The sequence below is a fragment of the Geotrypetes seraphini genome, chromosome 19 (genome assembly GCF_902459505.1).
Source record: "Geotrypetes seraphini chromosome 19, aGeoSer1.1, whole genome shotgun sequence".
NCBI lineage: Eukaryota > Metazoa > Chordata > Amphibia > Gymnophiona > Dermophiidae > Geotrypetes > Geotrypetes seraphini.
Window position 1 is genome coordinate 36,965,270 of NC_047102.1, and position 21,272 is coordinate 36,986,541.

At 50.4% G+C, this 21,272-nt stretch overlaps 1 protein-coding gene across 6 annotated transcripts in view; it reads left to right on the top strand.

Moving 5' to 3' along the window:
- Positions 1 to 20,321, top strand: part of INCENP (inner centromere protein) — a 73,294-nt gene extending 52,973 nt beyond the window's left edge. For all 6 annotated transcript variants that reach the window (XM_033927946.1, XM_033927942.1, XM_033927943.1 and 3 more), the window contains 4 exons: positions 7,063 to 7,192; positions 17,278 to 17,409; positions 18,486 to 18,645; positions 19,900 to 20,321. In XM_033927946.1, the coding sequence (XP_033783837.1) occupies positions 7,063 to 7,192; positions 17,278 to 17,409; positions 18,486 to 18,645; positions 19,900 to 20,114 (637 nt within the window). In that variant the 3' untranslated portion in view covers positions 20,115 to 20,321. The remainder of the gene's footprint in view (positions 1 to 7,062; positions 7,193 to 17,277; positions 17,410 to 18,485; positions 18,646 to 19,899) is intronic.
- The last annotated feature ends 951 nt before the right edge of the window (positions 20,322 to 21,272 follow it).

Sequence of the window (21,272 nt, forward strand, 5' to 3'; positions counted from 1 at the left end):
CGCCGGTTCCCCCGCTTCCCGTCCTGCACAATGACGCCTTGCCGGCGCCCCCCTTGGTTCCGGTGGGGGCCCGGCTGCGCGACTTTTTTCCCAAATGGGCCGAGATCACGTCCGATCAGTGGGTCCTGGAGGTGGTGCGGGACGGTTATGCCCTGGAGTTCGCCCGCTCTCTGCCGGATTTTTTCCTCGCTTCTCCGTGTCAGACTCCGGGGAAGAAGCAGGCTTTTCGCCAGACCCTTCAGCGCTTGCTAGATCTCAGGGCAGTAGTTCCGGCGCCCCCCCCGGAGTGGGGCACGGGCAGGTACTCCATTTACTTTGTGGTGCCCAAGAAGGAGGGGACTTTTCGGCCCATCCTCGATTTGAAAGGGGTCAACAGGGCTCTCAAGGTTCCCTCTTTCCGTATGGAAACGCTGCGGTCGGTCATTCTGGCGGTTCAGCCGGGGGAGTTTCTCACTTCTCTCGATCTGACGGAGGCCTACTTGCATGTTCCTATTCGGACCTCTCATCAGCGTTTCCTGCGCTTTGCGATCTTGGGTCGGCACTATCAGTTCTGTGCACTTCCCTTTGGGCTGGCCACGGCTCCCCGGACGTTCACCAAGGTGATGGTGGTCGTCGCGGCAGCCTTGCGGTCGGAGGGCATTCTGGTACACCCCTACCTGGACGACTGGTTAATTCGGGCCAAGTCGTTGCAGGAAAGCTACCGGGTTACGGCTCGGGTGGTGGAGTTTCTCCGGTCGCTGGGCTGGGTGGTCAACCTTTCCAAGAGTCGGTTGGTTCCGGCTCAGCGTCTGGAGTACCTCGGGGTGCTGTTCGACACCTCCTTGGGGAAGGTCTTCCTCCCAGAGGCCCGGGTGAGCAAATTGCAGTCTCAGATTCGCCTGCTTTTGGCGTCCCGGTGTCCTCGGGCGCGAGATTTCCTCCAGGTCCTGGGGTCGATGGCGGCGTCCCTGGACGTGGTGAGGTGGGCGCGGGCCCACATGCGTCCTCTTCAGTATGCTCTGCTCCGGAGGTGGTCTCCCCAGAGGCACGGGATGGATGTTCCGGTTCCCCTGCGAGGCTTGGCGCGCTGCAGTCTGCGTTGGTGGCTCCGGACCCCTCACCTAGTTCAGGGGGTGGGTCTGGATCTTCCGCAGTGGACGGTGCTCCTTACGGATGCGAGTCTCCTGGGTTGGGGGGCCCAGTGTCTGGGTCACTCTGCTCAGGGAACCTGGTCCACGGAGGAGGCCTCCTGGTCGATCAACGTGTTGGAGACCAGGGCGGTCCGGCTGGCGCTGTTGGCTTTCCACTCCCTTTTGTTGGGCAAGTCGGTCAGAGTCCTGTCGGACAATGCCACGGCGGTGGCTTATGTCAATCGTCAGGGGGGCACCAAGAGCACTCTGGTGGCGCAGGAGGCGGCTCGGCTCATGGTTTGGGCGGAGTCGCATCTTCTGGACCTCTCGGCCTCTCACATTGCCGGGGTAGAAAACGTTCAGGCGGACTTCCTCAGTCGTCACTTCTTGGATCCGGGAGAGTGGTGTCTCGGCGCCGAGGCGTTTCAGTTGCTAGTGCGTGCTTGGGGGCAGCCCCTGATGGATCTGATGGCTACAAGTGGCAACGCCAAAGTACCCCGCTTCTTCAGTCGTCGCAGGGACGGTCTGGCCGAGGGTCTGGATGCTCTGGTCCAACCGTGGCCAACGGAGGGGCTGTTGTATGTGTTCCCTCCTTGGCCATTAGTAGGCAGAGTACTGCTTCGCATTGTTCGCCATCCGGGGCTGGTGGTCTTGGTGGCTCCGGATTGGCCTCGTCGTCCGTGGTATGCGGATCTGGTGAGGCATCTGGTGGCGGATCCTCTTCCTCTGCCTCTCGAGTGCGATCTTCTGACGCAGGGTCCCATTCCCATGTTCGACCCGTCTCCCTTTTGTCTTACGGCTTGGCTCTTGAAAGGGGCCGCCTGAGTAAGAAGGGATATTCCGACAAGGTGATCTCTACACTTTTGGGGTCCCGGAGGCTTTCTACCTCTCGGGCTTATGTACGGGTTTGGCGTCTTTTTGAGGAATGGTGCCGAGCGCGGGGAGTGGTCTCCTTTCGCGCTTCTCTGCCTAACATTCTAGAGTTTTTGCAGGATGGCCTGGATAGGGGCCTGGCCTGGTCTTCTCTTCGGGTTCATCTGGCGGCCCTGTCGGCTTTTCGGGGGCTGGTGACAGGTCAGCGTTTGTCAGCCATTCCTGATGTGATTCGCTTTCTTAGGGCGGCCAAGTTGCTCAGGCCTCCCATAAGGCCCTCGATTCCCTCTTGGGATCTCAATCTGGTTCTCTCTGTTCTAGTGCGCCCTCCTTTCGAGCCGTTGGATGGCTGTTCGTTGAAGGACCTTACGCTGAAGTCGGTCTTTTTGGTGGCCATTACTTCCGCTAGACGGGTGTCGGAGCTACAGGCTTTCTCTTGTAGGGCTCCCTTCCTGGAGTTTTCAAAGGAGCGGGTTGTTTTGCGGCCTGTTCCTTCCTTTCTGCCGAAGGTAGTTTCTCCTTTTCATGTCAATCAATCGGTGGTCCTCCCGGTCTTGGGTAGTCGGGAGGGTTCTTCTGAGCAACGACAGCTGCGCAAGTTGGATGTCGGTCGGGTCCTCCATGCTTATGTGCAGCGGACCCGGGATTTTCGGAGCTCCGATCATCTCTTTGTGCTTCTGGCGGGTCCTCGTCGGGGGGCTGGCGCTTCTAAGGCTACTATTGCGCGCTGGATCAAGGAGACGATCGCTTCCGCTTATCTTCTGAGTCAGAAGCCGGTTCCGGAGTTTCTCAAGGCTCATTCCACTAGGGGTCAGGCGGCTTCTTGGGCTGAGTCGTCGCTCGTGCCTCCGGTGGATATTTGTAAGGCTGCGGTTTGGTCCTCCTTGCATTCATTTGTTCGGCATTATCGGGTAGATGTTCAGGCGCGTCGGGACGCGGTGTTCGGTGAGCGTGTTCTGGTATCGGCCCTTCGGGGGTCCCGCCCGTGAGAGGGACTGCTTTGGTACGTCCCAATCGTAAAGTTAACCTCTACTGGTCTGGAGAGTGCTAAAGAAGGAGAAATTAGGTTCTTACCTGCTAATTTACTTTCTTTTAGCTTCTCCAGACCAGTAGAGGTCCCCACCCTGTCTGTTGTTGTTGTTGTTGGGGCTGTTGCGCGGGCAGTTTTTGGTTTTTGCTGCGGGTTCTAGTATTTTTCTAGGGCCGGGGAGAATTGAAGAACAGCGGCTGTGGCTCGGCTGGCTTAGCTGGCGAGCTGTGGGGACCTTCTTCCTTCGGGAATTTCTCCTCTGCATTTTCCAACAGCATTTTTTGGGTATGTTATTGGTTACTCCTTTCGGAGTATTGTTTTTTCTCTCTGTTGTTTCCAGTTCTTGGTTCTGCTTGGCTATTCGGCAGACTGAGGGAAATAGAGAGGAGGGGCTAGGATATACTGTCCCAAAGTTTTGTTTTCAGTCTCCACCTGCTGGTCATGATTAGATATATACCCAATCGTAAAGTTAACCTCTACTGGTCTGGAGAAGCTAAAAGAAAGTAAATTAGCAGGTAAGAACCTAATTTCTCCTTATCCCAGGACAAGCAGGCAGGTATTCTCACTAATGGGTGACGTGATCCAAAGGAGCCCTGATGCGGATGCCTCACAAGCAGTCTTGCTTGAAGAAACTCAAAGTTTTGAGTCGCCCGCACCACGCATGCGCGAGTGCCTTCCCGCCCAGACCAGGGCGCATCTCCTCAGTTCTTACTTTTCCGCGGAGCCGAGAAGTCCGTCTTCGACTCTGCGTGAAGGTTTTTCACTTGTATTTTGGGTTATTTTTCTCAATCGCTGATTTTCGTTCTTTCTTGATTAAAAAAAAAAAAATAAATAAATTCTTCCATCCGTTCGACTGGGCAGGCCACGTGGCCGCAGCCCTGCGGCTTTGATCTTGCGGCGGAGCTTTTCCGGCCTATGTCCCGGCCTATCACCGGTTTTAAAAAGTGTGCCAAGTGCCAGCGCGCGATTTTGCTAATGGACCCTCATCGACGTGTATTCGGTGTCTCGGGCCTCAACACCTTCCGAAATCGTGCCGGCCTTGCTCCACACTCGCTGCACGTGCTTTCAAGCGCCATTGCATCTCGTGGTAGTCGCTGTTCAGCATGGAGTCCTCAATGGAGCAGTCTTCATCGAAGGGTCCTTCACCTTCTACATCATCCGCTGCTCCCTAGCCTTCCACCTCTGCAGCGCCGAGTCTCATCAAGCCTGCACCCGCTGCGATGCCTTCCTCTATCTCTTCAGGTCAGATAGCACAGCAGCCCAGAAGACGATTTGGTTACTACAAAATCTGGGGTTCGAGATAAATTTCCCAAAATCCCATCTACAACCTTCCCAAACTCTTCCCTTCATCAGAGCTGTTCTGGATACTACCCAACTCAGAGCGTTCCTCCCTCCTCCACGTCTGGAAGCTCTCCTCCATCTTTGTCACTCTGTGTCCTCTCGCCCGTTCATCTCAGTGAGACACATGATGGTTCTTCTGGGCCACATGGCCTCGACGGTCCACGTGACTCCTTTTGCCAGACTTCACCTCAGGATATCTCAGTGGATGCAGATATCCACTGTCTCGACACATCCAGGTCACTCCTGCTCTGCAACATTCTCTTAGCTGGTGGATGCTATCCTCCAATCTATCCAGAGGTTTGCTGTTTCAAACACCCCCCCATCAGAAAGTTCTCATGACCGACTCGTCAATTTATGCTTGGGGGGCTCATCTAGATGGTCTTCGCACTCAGGTTTATTGGACCAGCACGGACCGCCAGTGCCACATCAATCTCCTGGAATTCAGGGCGATTTTCAATGCTCTCAATGCTTTTCAGCATCTGTTTCATGACCAGGTTGTCCTCATTCGCACAGACAACCAAGTCGCCATGTATTATGTCAACAAACAGGGAGGCATGGGATCGGCCCCCCCTCTGCCAGGACGTTCTGAAGGTGTGGGATTGGGCGATTCGCCACAACAACTTCCTCAAAGCTGTCTACATTCAAGGGGCGGACAATGCTTTAGCGGACAACTTAGTCGTCTCCTGCAGCCTCACGAATAGACTCTCCACTCAACCCCCCTTTATCACATCTTCTTTCAGTGGGGGAATGCCTCAGATAGACCTCTTTGCAGCCCCCCACAACTTCAAACTGCCTCGGTTCTGCTCCAGGATCTACACTCCTCATCGCCTCGAGGCAGATGCTTTTCTTCTGGATTGGATGAATCTCTTTCTATATGCGTTTCCTCCATTTCCACTCATTCAAAAGACTCTAGTCAAGTTCAAGTCAGACCATGCCACCATGATTCTGATTGCTCCACGGTATCCCAGACAACCTTGGTACTCCCTTCTACTTCAACTCAGCACCAGGGAGCCATACCCTCTACCAGTTTTTCCCTCACTACTCTCACAGTATCAGGGGTCTCTGTTTCATCCCAACCTGCAGTCTCTACACCAGACAGCTTGGTTCCTCTCAGCATAACTCCTCTCCAGTTTTCCCAACCTGTGAGAGATGTTTTGGAAGCTTCATGGAAGCCGGCTACTAGACAATGCTACCATCAAAAGTGGACTAAATTGTCTGCTTGGTGTTTTTCTCATCATCATGAGCCACAACACTCCTCCTTGTCTTCAGTTTTGGACTATCTTTTGCACCTTTCTCATTCTGGCCTCAAGTCAACTTCGATACGGGTCCATCTCAGTGCAATTGCTGCTTTCCATCAGCCCCTTCAAGGGAAACCTCTCTCTGCTCATCCTGTGGTTTCCAGATTCATGAAAGGACTTTTCCATGTCAATCCTCCCCTCAAACCGCCTCCAGTGGTTTGGGACCTCAATGTTGTTCTTTCTCAGCTTATGAAACCTCCATTTGAACCTCTTAACAAGGCTCATCTGAAGTATCTCACTTGGAAAGTGGTATTTCTTATTGGCCTCACTTCGGCTCGTTGAGTTAGTGAGCTTCAAGCACTGGTTGTGGATCCACGTTTCACAGTGTTCCATCATGACAAGGTGGTTCTTCACACGCATCCAAAATTCCTCCCTAAAGTGGTCTCGGAATTTCATCTGAATCAATCCATTGTTCTTCCAAAGCCTCATTCTCACCCTGGAGAATCAGCTCTTCATACTCTGGACTGTAAACATGCTTTGGCTTTCTATCTGGAACGCACCAAGCCACAGAACTGCTCAACTTTTTGTCTCCTTCGATCCAAACAAGTTGGGACATCTAATCTATAAGCGTACCATCTCCAACTGGATGGCTGCTTGTATCTCTTTCTGCTATGCCCAGGCTAGATTACAACTACAGAGTCGAGTCACAGCCCACAAAGTCAGAGCAATGGCAGCTTCAGTGGCTTTCCTCAGATCCACACCTATTGCAGAAATTTGCAAAGCTGCTACCTGGTCCTCGGTTCATACTTTCACTTCTCACTATTGTCTGGATGTTTTCTCTGGACGGGATGGTCATTTTGGCCAGAGAGTATTACAAAAATTATTCTCCTAATTTGCCAACGCTCCCACCATCCCATTATGGTTAGCTTGGAGGTCACCTATACGTGAGAATAGGCTGCCTGCTTGTCCTGGAATAAAGAACAGTTACTTACCGTAACAGTTGTTATCCAGGGACAGCAGGCAACTATTCTCACAACCCACCCACCTCCCTTGGTTGGCTTCTCTGCTAGCTATCTGACCTGAGGAAACTCACCCTGCGCTTGCTCAGTGCGGCTGACTCGAAACTTCTACGTTTCTACAAGCAAGTCTGCTTGCGAGACTGTCCGCATCCGGGCTCCAGGGATGACGTCACCCAAATGTGAGAATAGCTGCCTGCTGTCCCTGGATAACTGTTACGGTAAGTAACTGCTATTTCTCTGTATAATTATTTTAGGGACGTTTCCCGTTGCCCTCCTGCTTTCTTCTGTTGTTAAGTACATAAACTGGAGAGAGCAACTGGTGAAGGAGGAACCTTCTGCAGCAGTTCACAATCTGAGGATATTCACCTAAGACTCCAGACTCCTATGTGTATTAACAGAAAGATTATTATCCGGGGAAGAACCTAATCTTCCATTTTGTTGCCTGATTCCAGGGAACATGAGCGCCAGGAGAGAGAGAAGGCCAAGCAGTTTCAGAGAGAGCTAGATCGAGCTGCACATGAGAGGGCTGTAGCACACGAGAAGGAGCGGCTTCAGAAAGAGATGGAGGAACAATGGAGAAAAGTGAGAATTCCAGAACTGACAAACAATCCAGCTTCTTCCATTTCCTTTTTCTACCCTCGCCTTCATATTACTGTTGCTCTCAAACCACTTCTGCTTGTTGCTGTTAATATCTGTTAGGTCTGTGGAAGACAAGGTGCACTGAGGGGTGAGAGAGCTAGAGTATATAGCACTAAATGTAGATATAAGAGGCAGCTCAGACCTGGTGAAAGGAGGGAGGACAATCGATGGGACACTGCTACCAGGATACAAATTATATCGCAATAAGAGGGGGGAGTTGCGCTATATGTTAGAGGGAATTGAATTGAATCAAACAAAATAAATATTCTTTAGCACTCTCCAGACCAGTAGAGGTTAATCTTTACAAATGGGTATATATCCAATCATGACCAGCAGGTGGAGACTGAAAACAAAACTGTGGGACAGTATATAATATACTCCCTTCTCTATTTACATCAGTCTTCTTTCAGTCTCCAGCAGGTGTTGAGTGATCTGTACCCATCTCCCATGGTAGGGCTGTTGGAATTTGTTTAGGGGGTTTCTAGTCCCTGTTTTTGGCCGACAGAGCTTGGGCGGGCCCTGTTTGGGGGTCCGTCCGACCTCGGGGGTGTCAAACCCGGCGGGTCTTGAGCGGGGTCCCTTCCTCCACCTCCCCACATTTTTTTAGAGGAGCCTCAGCAGTAAGCCTTGCCCCCTAAATCAAGCAAGGAATATTGCTTCGAAAGCCTGTGGAGTCTGTTCTGTTAAAAAAAAAAAATCCTGAGGTAGTGCCGGTCTGCAGGGTTGCTTCCCTGTCAGTTTACTGTATTTTACTGTATTTTTTTCATCTAACCGGCACTTTGTTTCTAGCTAGGTCGCGTATGGAGCAATTGTGCCCTTCTCCGGGGGAGTGGGATACAATTTGGTCCAGCCGCGAGGCACTTGCGGCCGGCCTGAACTCGGCGGTTTGGGCCGGTGAGGTGGTGGAGCTCCGTCGGCAGCAGCTGCAGGCGCCCAGAGCTCCCCGCCGATGGTGCCTCGCAAGTCGGCTGGGAGCAGTGGGAAAGCCCGGTCTTCCCCAACCGCCCACAGAGGGATTCCCCGAAGGATTCCTTCTCAGCTGATTTTTTGACAGCTGATGCCTACTTGCCTGTTTTAGCGGCTGGGAATGTTCAGGCTTCTCAGCCGCTACAGGCCATGGAGGGAGCATTTTTGGCGGGAACTTCGCCATTTTCTCTGTCTGGTCCCTCCATGCAACTCTCCAGACCAGTATAGCCATCTATCTTACAGATGGGTTATATCTCATCATGAGGTGGAGACTGAGACAAAACATTCTCTCGGTCTCCAGTGAGTGAGTTGTACCTATCTCCCTTGGGGTAGGACTGTTTAGGGCTCCTAGTCCCCATTTTGGTGCCGGATTGAGTTTGGGTGGGCCCTGTATGGGGGTCCGTCTGACCTCAGGGGTGTCAAACCCAGCGGGTCTCGTGCTGGGTCCCTCCCCCCTTCCTCCACCTCCCCAACATTTTTTTAGAGGAGCCTCAGCAGTAAGCCTTGCCCCATATTCAAGTAAGGCATACTGCTTTGAGAGCTAGTGGAGTCTGTTCTGTGAAAAAAAAAAATCCTGAGGCAGTGCTGGTCTGAAGGGTCACTTTCCCTTTAAATTTAATGTAAATTACTGTATTTTTTTCACTAACCAGCATTTCCCAAAGTAAGATATTTGACATGAGGGGTTGTAGGTAGGTAATATTATTAATACTATAATGTATATGAATGTGTTAATAATTTTGATATATTGTAGATGGAATTTCTGTAGAAGATGGGAGGGGGTTTTATCCTAATATTAATTCTTTAGATATTAGATGTAGTATATAATATTATCCCAGGACAAGCAGGCATGATATTCTCACATGTGGGTGACGTCATCTACGGAGCCCCAGCGCGGACAGCTTTTCAAGCAAACTTGCTAGAAGTTTCAAGTTTGCACACTGCACCACGCATGTGCTAGCCTTCTTGCCACTAGAGGGCGCATCCCCACCTCGTGGTCCTCAGTTCTTTTTCATCCGCGGAGCCAGAAGCCCTGTGGAGAAATTGTGCTAAATTTGCCTTCTGTCGCCGCGGCTGTGTGGGGTTTTTCGCACGGTCGCTGCGTTTTTTTCGTCTCTTTTTGCTTTGTTTCTTTCTTTTTCAAAAAAAAAAAAAAAAAAAAATACTTCGTATTCGTTACTACCGGGGGCTCCCGGTAGCCGTGGCCGAGGAACCTCGCTTGTTCCCGGCTCGCTTGTGGGCCCATGTCCCGGCCCGTAACGGGCTTTAAAAAGTGCGGGCGCTGTGAAAGACTCCTTTCTATTACTGACCCGCACAGGTGCTGTTTGCGGTGTTTGGGGCCCCAACACCCGACGGCATCCTGCGATAAGTGTGCCACCTTTCAGAAGCGGGCACTTAAACGCCGAAAGGCCCGCATGGCGGAACTTTTCTCTGTGGAGTCCCCGCCGGGGAAGGCCTCGAGTTCGGCCTCGGCTTCGGCCCCGGCCTTGACCTCGGCCTCGACATCGGCCTCGGCCTCAGCTTCGGGACCGTCGGCGTCGCCTCGGGCCTCGGTGCCTTCGAAGCAGCTGCCCTCTTCCAAGGCCTCGGGTAAGTCTCCGCTTCCCTCCTCAGCTCCATCTAAGAAGCCATCCTCGGGCTCGTCGGCGGGTGGGTCCGCCTCAGTGAAGCCCAAGTTGCCATCGTCCGCTGCCCCGAGGGAATACTCGAGACCGAGGTCGCCCTCTGAGGAGCAGCGGCAGGTCTTGCCGCAGGGGATGTCAATCCCCGTGTTCCAGGAATTGCTCCGGGCGTTGATCGCCTCGGAGCTCACCGGGGCCATTGACCAGCTGCACCAGGCTTCGGCCTCGGCAGCTTCGGCCTCGGAGGCTTCGGCCCCGGTGGCCCCGCAGTTGGCGACCTCGGTCTCGGGTACCGGGGCCTTGGCTCCCGAGGCGCCCACGGCCTCGACCTCGGTGGTTCCCTCGGACCCGGCTTCGCGAGATCCGCCGGAGCGTAGTGTGCGGCCGAAGGACAAGGGGCGCCGAGTACGAAGACTTTCGTCCTCGTCCTCGGGGTCCTCGAGGGGTTCGTCTCCCTCGGGCAGGTCTCGAGCGAGGCGCAAGCCGAGGAAGGCTAAGAGGTCTCGGACCTCGCCTCGGCGGCGTGGTCGCTCGTCACCGGCCAGGGGCGGGGCCTTGCAAGTTCGGGATTTGCGGGTTGATAACCCCATTTTGTTCCGGTCTCCGGCCAGGGAGAGCTCTCGGGCTTCCTCGCCCGGGCCGAAGGGGCGGACCTCGGTGCCTCGGACCCCGGGGGGATCCCCGAGGGGTTCCTCCAGGCGCACCCGGTCTCCGACTCCGTCGAGGTCGCAGGACTGTGCCTCTTTGGGGTCGGGGTCGGGTAGGGAGCCCAGATACTCCAACCAGGCCTCTCCCTTCGGCTCTGCCGGGAAGTCTCGGTCTCCCTCTCCTCCTGCTAAACCCTCGTCCTTTACGAGGTTTGTGCAGGATATGGCTGCGGCTTTGGGTGTTGACTTGTCGGAAGGGTCCACTTACACCAAGGAGTTTTTGGAGGAGCAGGATCTCCCTGCCCCCCCCAGGGAGTCGCCGCGCCTTCCAATTAACAAGGTCCTCTGTCAGACCTTTCTGAGGAATCTTGAGGCTCCATTGACGGTCGCTGTGGTCCCCGCCAAAATGGAGTCTAAGTATCGCACCCTTCCCATCAAAGGGTTTGAGAAGGGCCAACTTTCCCACACTTCGCTTCTGGTGGAATCGGCGGTCAAAAAATCTCAGCCTTCCCGGGTCTCGGCGACGGTCCCGCCTAGTAGGGAGGGCCGGACCCTTGACAAATTTGGGCGCCGTCTCTATGCGAACTCTCTGATGGCGACCAGGGTCCTGAACTACGCCTTCTCGTACTCTTCCTTCCTCCGTACGATGGTGAAGGACCTCCCCTCCTTTCGGGAGGTGATGCCTGAGTCGCATAGGGACCGGTTCGCCACCTTTAGTTCCAACCTGACCCAGCTGCGCCTCTATTTATTCCACGCGGTTTATGATGCATTTGAACTCGCCTCGAGGGTCTCCGCCTGTGCAGTGGCCATGCGCCGGCTGGCGTGGCTCCGTACCCTCGAAATGGAGGCCAATTTGCAGGAACGCCTGGCTAATTTGCCTTGCGTTGGCGTGGAATTGTTTGATGACACTTTGGATGCGGCGACGGAGCGACTTTCCAAACAGGAACGCTCTTTGGCCTCTCTGGTGAAGCCGAAGCCTAAGGCGCCTGCTCAGCGCCCCTTCCGGCAGCCTCCGAGGAGATACCCTCAGAAGTCCACACCGGCCTTCTCCAGACCGCCCCCTCGAAGACAGCCCCAGCAGGGTAGAGGCGGCCCCTCTAAACCTGCCGCGCAGGGGGCCGCCAAGGCCGCGCCGTCCTTTTGACGGGATAGGCGGTTGGGGGCGGGCCCCCACCGCAATATCGAGCCACCCCCTCCCCATCGGGGGTCGGCTGACGGCCTTTGCCGGGGCCTGGTCGGTGATCACGTCGGACGCCTGGGTGCTCGGGATAATCTCAGACGGCTATTTGCTGAACTTCTCCTGTCCGCCTCCGGACTTGCCCCCCGGGGCTTGCCCTCCCAATCGGAACCAGCTGCCCCTTCTCCTGGAGGAGGCCAGGGCCTTGTTGAGCCTCAGGGCGGTCGAGGTGGTGCCTCGCGATCAGATGGGCCTGGGATTTTACTCCCGTTACTTTTTGGTCCCAAAAAAGACCGGGGACTTACGCCCCATTTTGGACCTCCGGAAGCTCAACAAGTTCCTGGTCCGAGAGAAGTTCCGTATGTTATCGCTCCCGGTTCTCTATCCTCTTTTGGAGGAGGGGGATTGGATGTGCTCCCTGGACTTGAAGGAAGCTTACACCCATGTTCCGGTGCATCCCGCTTGCCGCAGGTTTTTGCGGTTTCAGGTCGGGGATTTGCACCTGCAGTATCGGGTTCTTCCCTTCGGGCTGGCATCCTCCCCTCGGGTATTCACCAAGTGTGTGGTGGTGGTGGCGGCGGCCCTGCGCTCGCGGGGTCTACAGGTCTTTCCCTATCTGGACGATTGGCTGATCAAAGCCCCGTCCAGGGAGAGGGTTATCTTAGCGACCCGACAGACTATCAGTCTTTTACAGGGCCTGGGGTTCGAAGTGAACTTCCCCAAATCTCAATTGCGTCCGGCGCAGTCTCTCCAGTTCATTGGAGCCGTGCTGGACACGGTTCGCCTTCGCGCTTTTCTCCCCCCGCCCCGGCGGGAGACTCTGCTTCGGTGGAGTCGGCATTGTCGAGGGCAGTCGCAGGTGTCGGCCCAGCACATGATGGTTTTGCTGGGTCACATGGCGTCGACGGTTCACGTCACGCCGTTCGCTCGCTTACACCTGAGAATCGCGCAATGGACTCTGTCGTCGCAGTGGCGCCAGGATCGCGATCCGGTGTCTTCCCGGATATCAGTAACTCCTTGTTTACGTCGATCGCTCCGTTGGTGGACCGACTCTTCCAATTTGTCAGGGGGTTTGCTGTTTCGCGTTCCTCCTCACACCAAGGTCTTGACGACGGACTCTTCCGAGTACGCGTGGGGAGCGCACCTGGACGGTCTGAGGACGCAGGCTCTGTGGTCGGCCGAGGACCGTCGGTGCCACATCAATGTGCTGGAGCTTCGCGCCATTTTTCTGGCGGCGCGAGCTTTTGTCCACCTGCTGCACGACCAGGTAGTACTCGTGCGGACGGACAATCAGGTAGCGATGTACTATGTCAACAAGCAGGGGGGTACGGGCTCTTGGCCTCTATGCCAGGAGGCTCTCCGTCTTTGGGACTGGGCAATTTCCCAGAATATCTTTCTGCGGGCGGTCTACATTCAGGGAGAGCAGAACCAGCTTGCAGACAAACTCAGTCGTCTTCTCCAGCCGCACGAATGGTCTCTGAACTCCCGAGTACTTCGCGAGGTTTTCAACCGCTGGGGAACTCCTCAAGTGGATCTGTTTGCCTCTCCGGAGACTCGCAAGTTACCCCTCTATTGCTCTCGGATCTACTCTCCGGATCGTCTCGAAGCGGATGCCTTCCTCCTCGAATGGGAGGGGAGGTTCCTTTATGCGTTTCCACCGTTCCCTCTGATTTTGAGAACGCTGGTTCATCTCAGATCGGCTGGAGCCTCCATGATCCTCATTGCACCTCGGTGGCCAAGGCAGCCCTGGTTCTCCCTACTTCTTCAACTCAGTACCAGGGAACCTCTACTTCTACCGGTGTTTCCCTCTCTGCTGTCTCAGAGTCGGGGTTCGCTGTTGCATCCCAATCTTCAGTCTTTACATCTGACTGCTTGGTTTCTCTCCCTCTGACTTCGGTTCCGGTGTCTCGGGCCGTGAGGGACGTTTTGGAGGCCTCGCGTAAGGTCTCGACTCGGCTTTGCTATACTCAGAAATGGACCAGGTTTTCTTCCTGGTGTTCTTTGAATAGTCTGCAACCAGATTCGGTGCCTGTGGCTTCGCTTCTGGAATATCTTTTGCATTTGTCTGAGTCTGGCCTGAAAACGACTTCCATTCGGGTGCATCTCAGTGCCATTGCAGCATTCCATCGGCATCTTGAGGGTCGTTCTCTCTCTCTTCATCCTCTGGTGACACGTTTCATGAAGGGGCTAGTGAATATCCATCCTCCTCTGAAACCTCCTCCGGTGGTGTGGGATCTTAATGTGGTCTTGGCTCAGCTTATGAAGCCTCCCTTTGAACCCATCGACAAATCGCATCTTAAGTTTCTTACTTGGAAAGTAGTCTTTTTGATTGCACTCACATCTGCTCGTCGAATCAGTGAGTTACAGTCCTTGGTTGCGGATCCTCCTTTCACGGTCTTTCATCATGATAAGGTGGTTCTCCGCACCCATCCCAAATTTTTACCTAAAGTTGTGTCTGATTTCCACCTCAATCAGTCTATTGTCCTTCCGGTGTTTTTTCCGAAGCCCCATTCTCATCCTGGTGAGGCGGCGCTTCATACCCTTGATTGTAAGAGGGCGTTGGCCTTTTATCTCCAACGCTCCAAGTCTTATCGGAAGGTTCCTCAATTATTTTTGTCCTTTGATCCTAATCGTTTGGGACACCCGGTTTCGAAGCGCACCTTGTCCAACTGGTTAGCTGCTTGCATTTCTTTTTGCTACGCTCAGGCTGGTCTCCCGCTTGCGGGTCGCGTTACGGGTCATAAAGTCCGGGCGATGGCAGCTTCTGTGGCTTTCCTCCGATCTACACCTATGGAGGACATTTGTAAAGCTGCCACTTGGTCTTCGGTTCATACGTTCACCTCTCACTACTGTCTGGATACTTTGTCCAGAAGCGACGGCCGGTTTGGCCAGTCGGTGTTACGTAACCTGTTTTCATAATTTGCCATCCTCCCACCTGCCCTTTTTTGGTTGGCTTGGAGGTCACCCACATGTGAGAATATCATGCCTGCTTGTCCTGGGATAAAGCACAGTTACTTACCGTAACAGGTGTTATCCAGGGACAGCAGGCATATATTCTCACAACCCGCCCACCTCCCCGGGGATGGCTTTCTTTGCTATGTTATGGAACTGAGGACCACGAGGTGGGGATGCGCCCTCTAGTGGCAAGAAGGCTAGCACATGCGTGGTGCAGTGTGCAAACTTGAAACTTCTAGCAAGTTTGCTTGAAAAGCTGTCCGCGCTGGGGCTCCGTAGATGACGTCACCCACATGTGAGAATATATGCCTGCTGTCCCTGGATAACACCTGTTACGGTAAGTAACTGTGCTTTCAAGTTATTATAGAACATAGGTATTGACTGAAATGTTATATTTAAAGTGTTACATGAAAGTTAATCAAGTGTATATATACAAATTTGTATGATTTCATCTGATACACTTGTTGTAATATGTAAAAATGAATAAAGAATTTAAAAAAAAAAAAAATTTTTTTTTGAATGATTCAAGGTTCTCCATATCTGTGCTAGATAGATTTCTATTTTTTTTTTACTTCAAATACCCCAATATTGATTGCATAAATTTATATCAGGGAGTGCTAGGGAGGTAAAATTTCTACATGTAATAGACAGGCAGCTATGATAAAAATAAGGAAAATGGTTGAAAAGATGCTAAAAGGAACGGTGGCAAAAGTTAGGACTTTAAAACAAGCACAAACGTTATTTAAAAATACTATTGTGAAAGCTTAGAACAGTACTCCTCCATGTATTAACAAAGGCAGAGAGAATAGAAAACGAGAGCCAGCATAGTTCTTCCTTACACCAAAGTGTCTCAGTCTTTCCTCCCTCTTTCCACTATGTTCAATATTTCACTCACTCTTCCTTCATCCCCTTGGTTCAGCTTTTCTCTTTCCCTTCCTCCCTGCAGGTTCTGCACCTCTCTTCTTCCCTCTAGCCCCCTTTCCATGGGTCCAACATCTCTATCCTCTCCCTTCAGCGCCCAGGTATGGGTCTGGTACCTTTCCCTTCACTCCAGCACCACCCACCACATGGGCCCAGCACCTGTTTCCCTTCTCCCCCCCCCAATCTCCAAACCACCAGATCCAGTAACTGTCTCCCTTCCCTTCAGCTCCAGCCATCCTGCAGCCCAAGCAAACCCTTCCCAATCCCCTCCCTCCTTCACGGGTGCAGCAGCAGTCCCCTCTCGTGAGTCCAACAGCCCTCCTCCCTCCCCCAAATGCTGGCAGCAAAACACAACAAACCTTGACTCTCCTGGGTCGGCCCCTTTGCGCCTCCTGGGGCAGGCCTACCAGCCAGTTGGAAGCTTCCTGCATGCAGTGCTGCTCTGGGAACCTTCTTGCCACCGAGTCCCTCCTTTTGATAAATAGGCACATAATTCTTGAAGCCCACCCTGTCAGATGTTTACTAACCTGCTTACCATCTCAAGATATCTTTTTTTCTATCCACCAAGGTCAAGGATAGAGGAGGTCTCTGCTATCACAAAGGGATCAAGGAGTATCATCCAGAGCTCCAAGACTGTTAGTGCAGGTTGCATTCAGATAGGTGGCTTGCTTGTTCCACCTCATTATGTTTTAAATGATTCACAATTATTTCTTGTTAAATGTTTTGATATGAGCAGAACAGACTTGTTTCTCAGGCAGATTCCTTGTGCCTCCTGTTTCATCTCTAGGGCTGCATCTGCTTTGATATGTGCTGATGATTTGTAGACAGCCCAGAGTGAAGGGAGGCGAAGCAGAAAAACATGTAAATGAGGCTCTCTACACTGGATTTCGTGACTAGGGATTGACAACCCAAGTATTCAAGATTGATGTGCCTATTTACTAGAAAGATTATTGAGAATAAGTACTTTTTTCTTTTTTTTTTAAATCTTTATTCATTTTCAGAAATTACAACAAGTGTACAATAATCACTCAGAAATATATTAATTAATCACTTGACAATCTTATTTGTAATCCTCCAAATATATAAATATAAAAGAATCCCCTCCCTACCACCCATATATTAATAATTAACAATTATCAATTATTGTCATTCATATCCCCCCCCTTTATCTTAACCAATACTGAGGTGTTTAAGATGTCTGATCATTAGAATAAATAATCCAGTGGTTCCCAACCCTGTCCTGGAGGACCACCAGGCCAATCGGGTTTTCAGGCTAGCCCTAATGAATATGCATGAGAGAAATTTGCATATACTGGAAGTGGCAGGCATGCAAATCTGCTCCATGCATATTCATTAGGGCTAGCCTGAAAACCCGATTGGCCTGGTGGTCCTCCAGGACAGGGTTGGGAACCACTGGAATAATCAATGGCCCCTAAATCTTTTTAAACTTATAATTACCTTTTTGCATAGCAAGCACCCTTTCCATTTTATAAATATGGCATAAGTACTTAAATCTTCCTCTTTTTTTTTTTTTTATTTGTTTATTCATTTTCAAACTTTCATCAAGTGTACAGGCATTAAATAAACAGCATTCAAAGTACAACACTTGCAACTCTTATTACTATATCTTATAATATGTATAGTTATAATTGACCCTCATCCCATCCCCCCTACCCATTATTCTTTTCTGAGATAAACAATAAAATGTAACCCTCCCCCCTCCCTTCCTCTTAATATGATCAGGAGCAACTGGAACGTCGGCAGCAGCAAGAACACCAGGAGAAGCTGCAGGAAGAAAGACGGCTTCAAGAGAAGAGAGCCAAGGAGAAGCAGTTGACTGTTGGGAAGACACTCAATGTGACCATGGAAGTTGAGGTAAGGGATTTTTCCATGGGTGAGCAGGCTTTGCAACAGAATGCAATTCTGTGAGTTCAATGTGAAAATGAAGGAACTGGTATTTAATAAATAAAACATTTATTTGTAGAGCCTTATTTTAAGTGTTGACACAACCAGGTTAATATCGGTGACTTGGCTTTTCCATCTATGCCCTCCTACTAGCAGGTAGAAATTGAGAACTGTGATGTTATAGCACAAGGGCCCTGTGTAGCCCCTTGACAGTATTTCTCAGTCTCTAGTAGGTGATAGATCTGATCTTCTGTACTCCAGAGTGGTCTGGTAAGATAAAGCTTTACTTTGGGGAGGAGGAGGGTGGTAGTGAGTGGAAGCTTGATTACACTGCTTTCATTGGGCAGTCTCTATTTGGTACCAATTAGGGGTTCTATACCTGGGGAGCCCCAGGTCCTGTTCCTCCTGGGGAGGGGATCAGGGCTGCTTGTGCCTCTAATCTATCTGTGTTTCAGGAAGCCTGAAGTGGATACAACTAGGTTCTCCGTAGATCTAGACTACAACAATCGGAGTAGCTGACAACTGAGGGCAACAGATTATTTTTCCTTGTTTTGCTATGTGGAGGTGGCTGATAATCTATGCAGGAAATGTATTCAGTTTCCTTTTTGTCTGGCTATACCAGTCCAGACAAACGGGTTATGTCCCCCAACCAGCAGATGGAGGGAGCGACATTACCAATATAACAGCAGGTACATCACCATTTGCTGGCTGGGTACAATCCACTGGTTCTAGACTGGTCTGGTAGGACTAAAGGAAAAAAAATTCAGGCAAGACATAATTTCCCCTTGGCATAAAATCCATGTCCCTTGGACTAATGAAGATCAAATTTGAGTTGGGGAGAGGTTGATCATGATCCAGACACCGTTTGTTGAAAGTTTGGTCTGATAAGGATGAGGTCATTTTCAGTAGGGTCAAATTTTAGAAAAATCTAAATCCATCTATAGATAAGATTTGTCCCAATCTATTTAAAATTGTTCACTGTCAAAAATGTTCACTGGGGTGCTGACTTTCTCTTGATGCAAGGAAATTGCCTTTTTGTTCTTAAGAACTCTCCTGCTCCGACGGAATCCTACCAGATGACACCACAGGGGCAGAAGCCCAAGCCACCTAAGATTTGTGAAGAGAATTATGGGATGGATCTGAACAGTGATGACTCCACAGATGATGAGAGCCAGCCAAGGAAGCCTATCCCGGCTTGGGCAACAGGTGAGGGAATATTAGGATGGGGGCTGGTAATTGGGTGACTTGATAGGGTATTGCATTTTTGTTTGAAAAAAACTGAAGCATTGCAATGCCAGGAATGGAGAGGTAGCCTCTCTAAGGAAGGGTTGGGAAACTTCAATCTTTGAGGGTTGCAACCCAGTCAGTTTTTCAGAATTTCCCCTATGACTGTGCATGAGATTTTTTTTTTAATATAAATTTTTATTCATTTTTATCTTGTACATCAAGTGAAGATACACATATTAAATCAATTTTTACAAAACACTTGAAATTACAATCATATAATCTTATAGAATAAGAATAAATACCCCCTAATGATCAATACTTAATTGACAATATTATACATATATCCCATCCCTATCCAAGTATAAACTATTCATGTGCTTAAGAAGTCTGATCACTAGAATAAGAAATCAATGGTCCCCCATATTTTTTTAAAGTTATGAAAATTTCCTTGTTGTAACGCAATCAACTTTTCCATCTTATATATGTGGCAAACTGAATTCCACCAGAAGGTATAATTTAGCTTAGTATAATCTTTCCAATTTTGCTGTTAAAAGAAAGAAGCTTTTGGAATTAAGACCGCAATTAAGAGAATTGGGAGCTAAGTTTGGTTTAGTTTACCCTGCAAATATGAAAGTTACTATAGGAAATAAGACTTTAACTTTTGATGATTTAGAAGAACTGCAAAAATTTATTCAGAATCAAGAACTGCCAATGTCAACATAATTTTCATTTTCAATGCAATTTTTTTGTTTTGTGATTATGATTGTACTATGCATGAGATCTATTTGCATACAATGGAATCAATGCATGCATATAGATCTCATTCATATTCACAGGGGAAATTCTGAAAACCCAGCTGTGTTTCTCCTTAACTGTGTGCCGAGGTGAAAATGTTACTTTCTGCTTTTTTAACTCTCCCTTCAATCTCTTCTCTAAATGAAGATCCCTAACCTGTTTAGCCTCAGTTTTGGTTGCCCTTCTCAACATTTTCTAATTCCATGATATCTTTTGAGATAAGGTTACCAGAACTACAGTATTCAAATGACCTGGTAAACCTCTGTTGGAGACAGGATATTTGGCTTGTTTGAGCTTTACTGTATCAGTCAGCATAAGCATGGGAGATCATGTATGTTGAAGGGAGGTGGGAGTAGGAGCAAGTTGCCTTCTAAAGGGGCAAAGCATGATTGTGTTTCTGTACTACCTTCTAATAATGTTAAATCTCTCTTTCCCCAGGTATACAGCTTGAGCAAGCTATCCGCCACCAGTACTATAACCCTGTGGACACTGACAGCCGGTTTGGCAAGATCAAAAGCCCTAAACTGGAGGAACTGTTTAACAAAAGCAAACCACGTTATTTCAAACGCACAAGCTCTGCTGTTTGGCAGTCCCCACCACTAACAAGTAACCGGGTCAATCTGCCCATGCCATATGGTCTGAAAAAGTACTGACCCTGACCAGCCACTGGACTTTCCTTGCGCTGCAAATAGTTTCCACACACATGTTTTGTCTGTCCTTTGCTGTTGTCAGAGTGAGTTTTTCTGTTTGTTTTTATATGTGGGTGGTGAGGGAGTAGCAATGCAAGAATGTTTTTGTATTTTGTCTAATTTTTAGTTTTCCATGAAAATAAAAATTAATATGTTAAAAGTTTTCCTGTATGCTCTGGCTGGAAAAACTGTCACTTTATTATTGTGTGCGATGTTGGTGTATAACTTGCTTGTTTTAGATTAATGGTATTAAGATCTCCATAACTAAATTGTTGTAGGGTAATGAATTGATCTGGGAGACGGTGGCTAGAAAATAATCAGTTATCCCAGGACAAGCAGGCAGGTATTCTCACTAGTGGGTGATGTCATCCGACAGAGCCCCGATACAGACATCTTGCAAGCATGTCTTGCTTGAAGAAACTCAGAAGTTTCGAGATGCCCGCACCGCGCATGCGCCAGTGCCTTCCCGCCCGATGCTCCGGGCGTGTCTCCTCAGTTCTTTTTCTTCTGCGGAGCTGAGAAGTCTATCTTCAATTTGCGCCTATTGAATCTCTTTTTTTGCCTTCTTTTTTGCCGCGGGTTGAGTTCTTTTGGCTCTCCTTTGAATTTATTTCTTTCTTTGATATCTTTTTCAAAAATAAAAAAAATTTTTCCTTCCGATACCGGGTCGGCCGCGTGGCTGGGGCCCCGCGCCTTCGACCTTGCGACGGAGCTTTTCCGGCCTATGTCCCGGCCGATCACCGGTTTTAAAAAGTGTAGCAAGTGCCAGCACGCGATTTCGCTCACGGACCCTCATCGACGCTGCTTACAGTGTCTGGGACCGGATCACTTCCCGAAATCGTGCCGGCCTTGCTCCACTCTGACGGTGAGAGCGTTTAAGCGTCGCTGTCTGCTGTGGGAGTCCATGTTCAAGATGGAAGCTTCATCGGATCCTGCAGCTTCGACATCGACAGGTGCTTCGACTCCTTCTGTGAAGCCCTCTACCTCCCCGGCTGCTTCGGGCCTCCTGAAACCGGCGTTGTAAACACCGGTTTCTCGCCAATCCATCTCAGCGAGACATATGATGGTCCTCCTGGGCCACATGGCCTCTACAGTTCATGTGACGCCCTTTGCCAGGCTCCA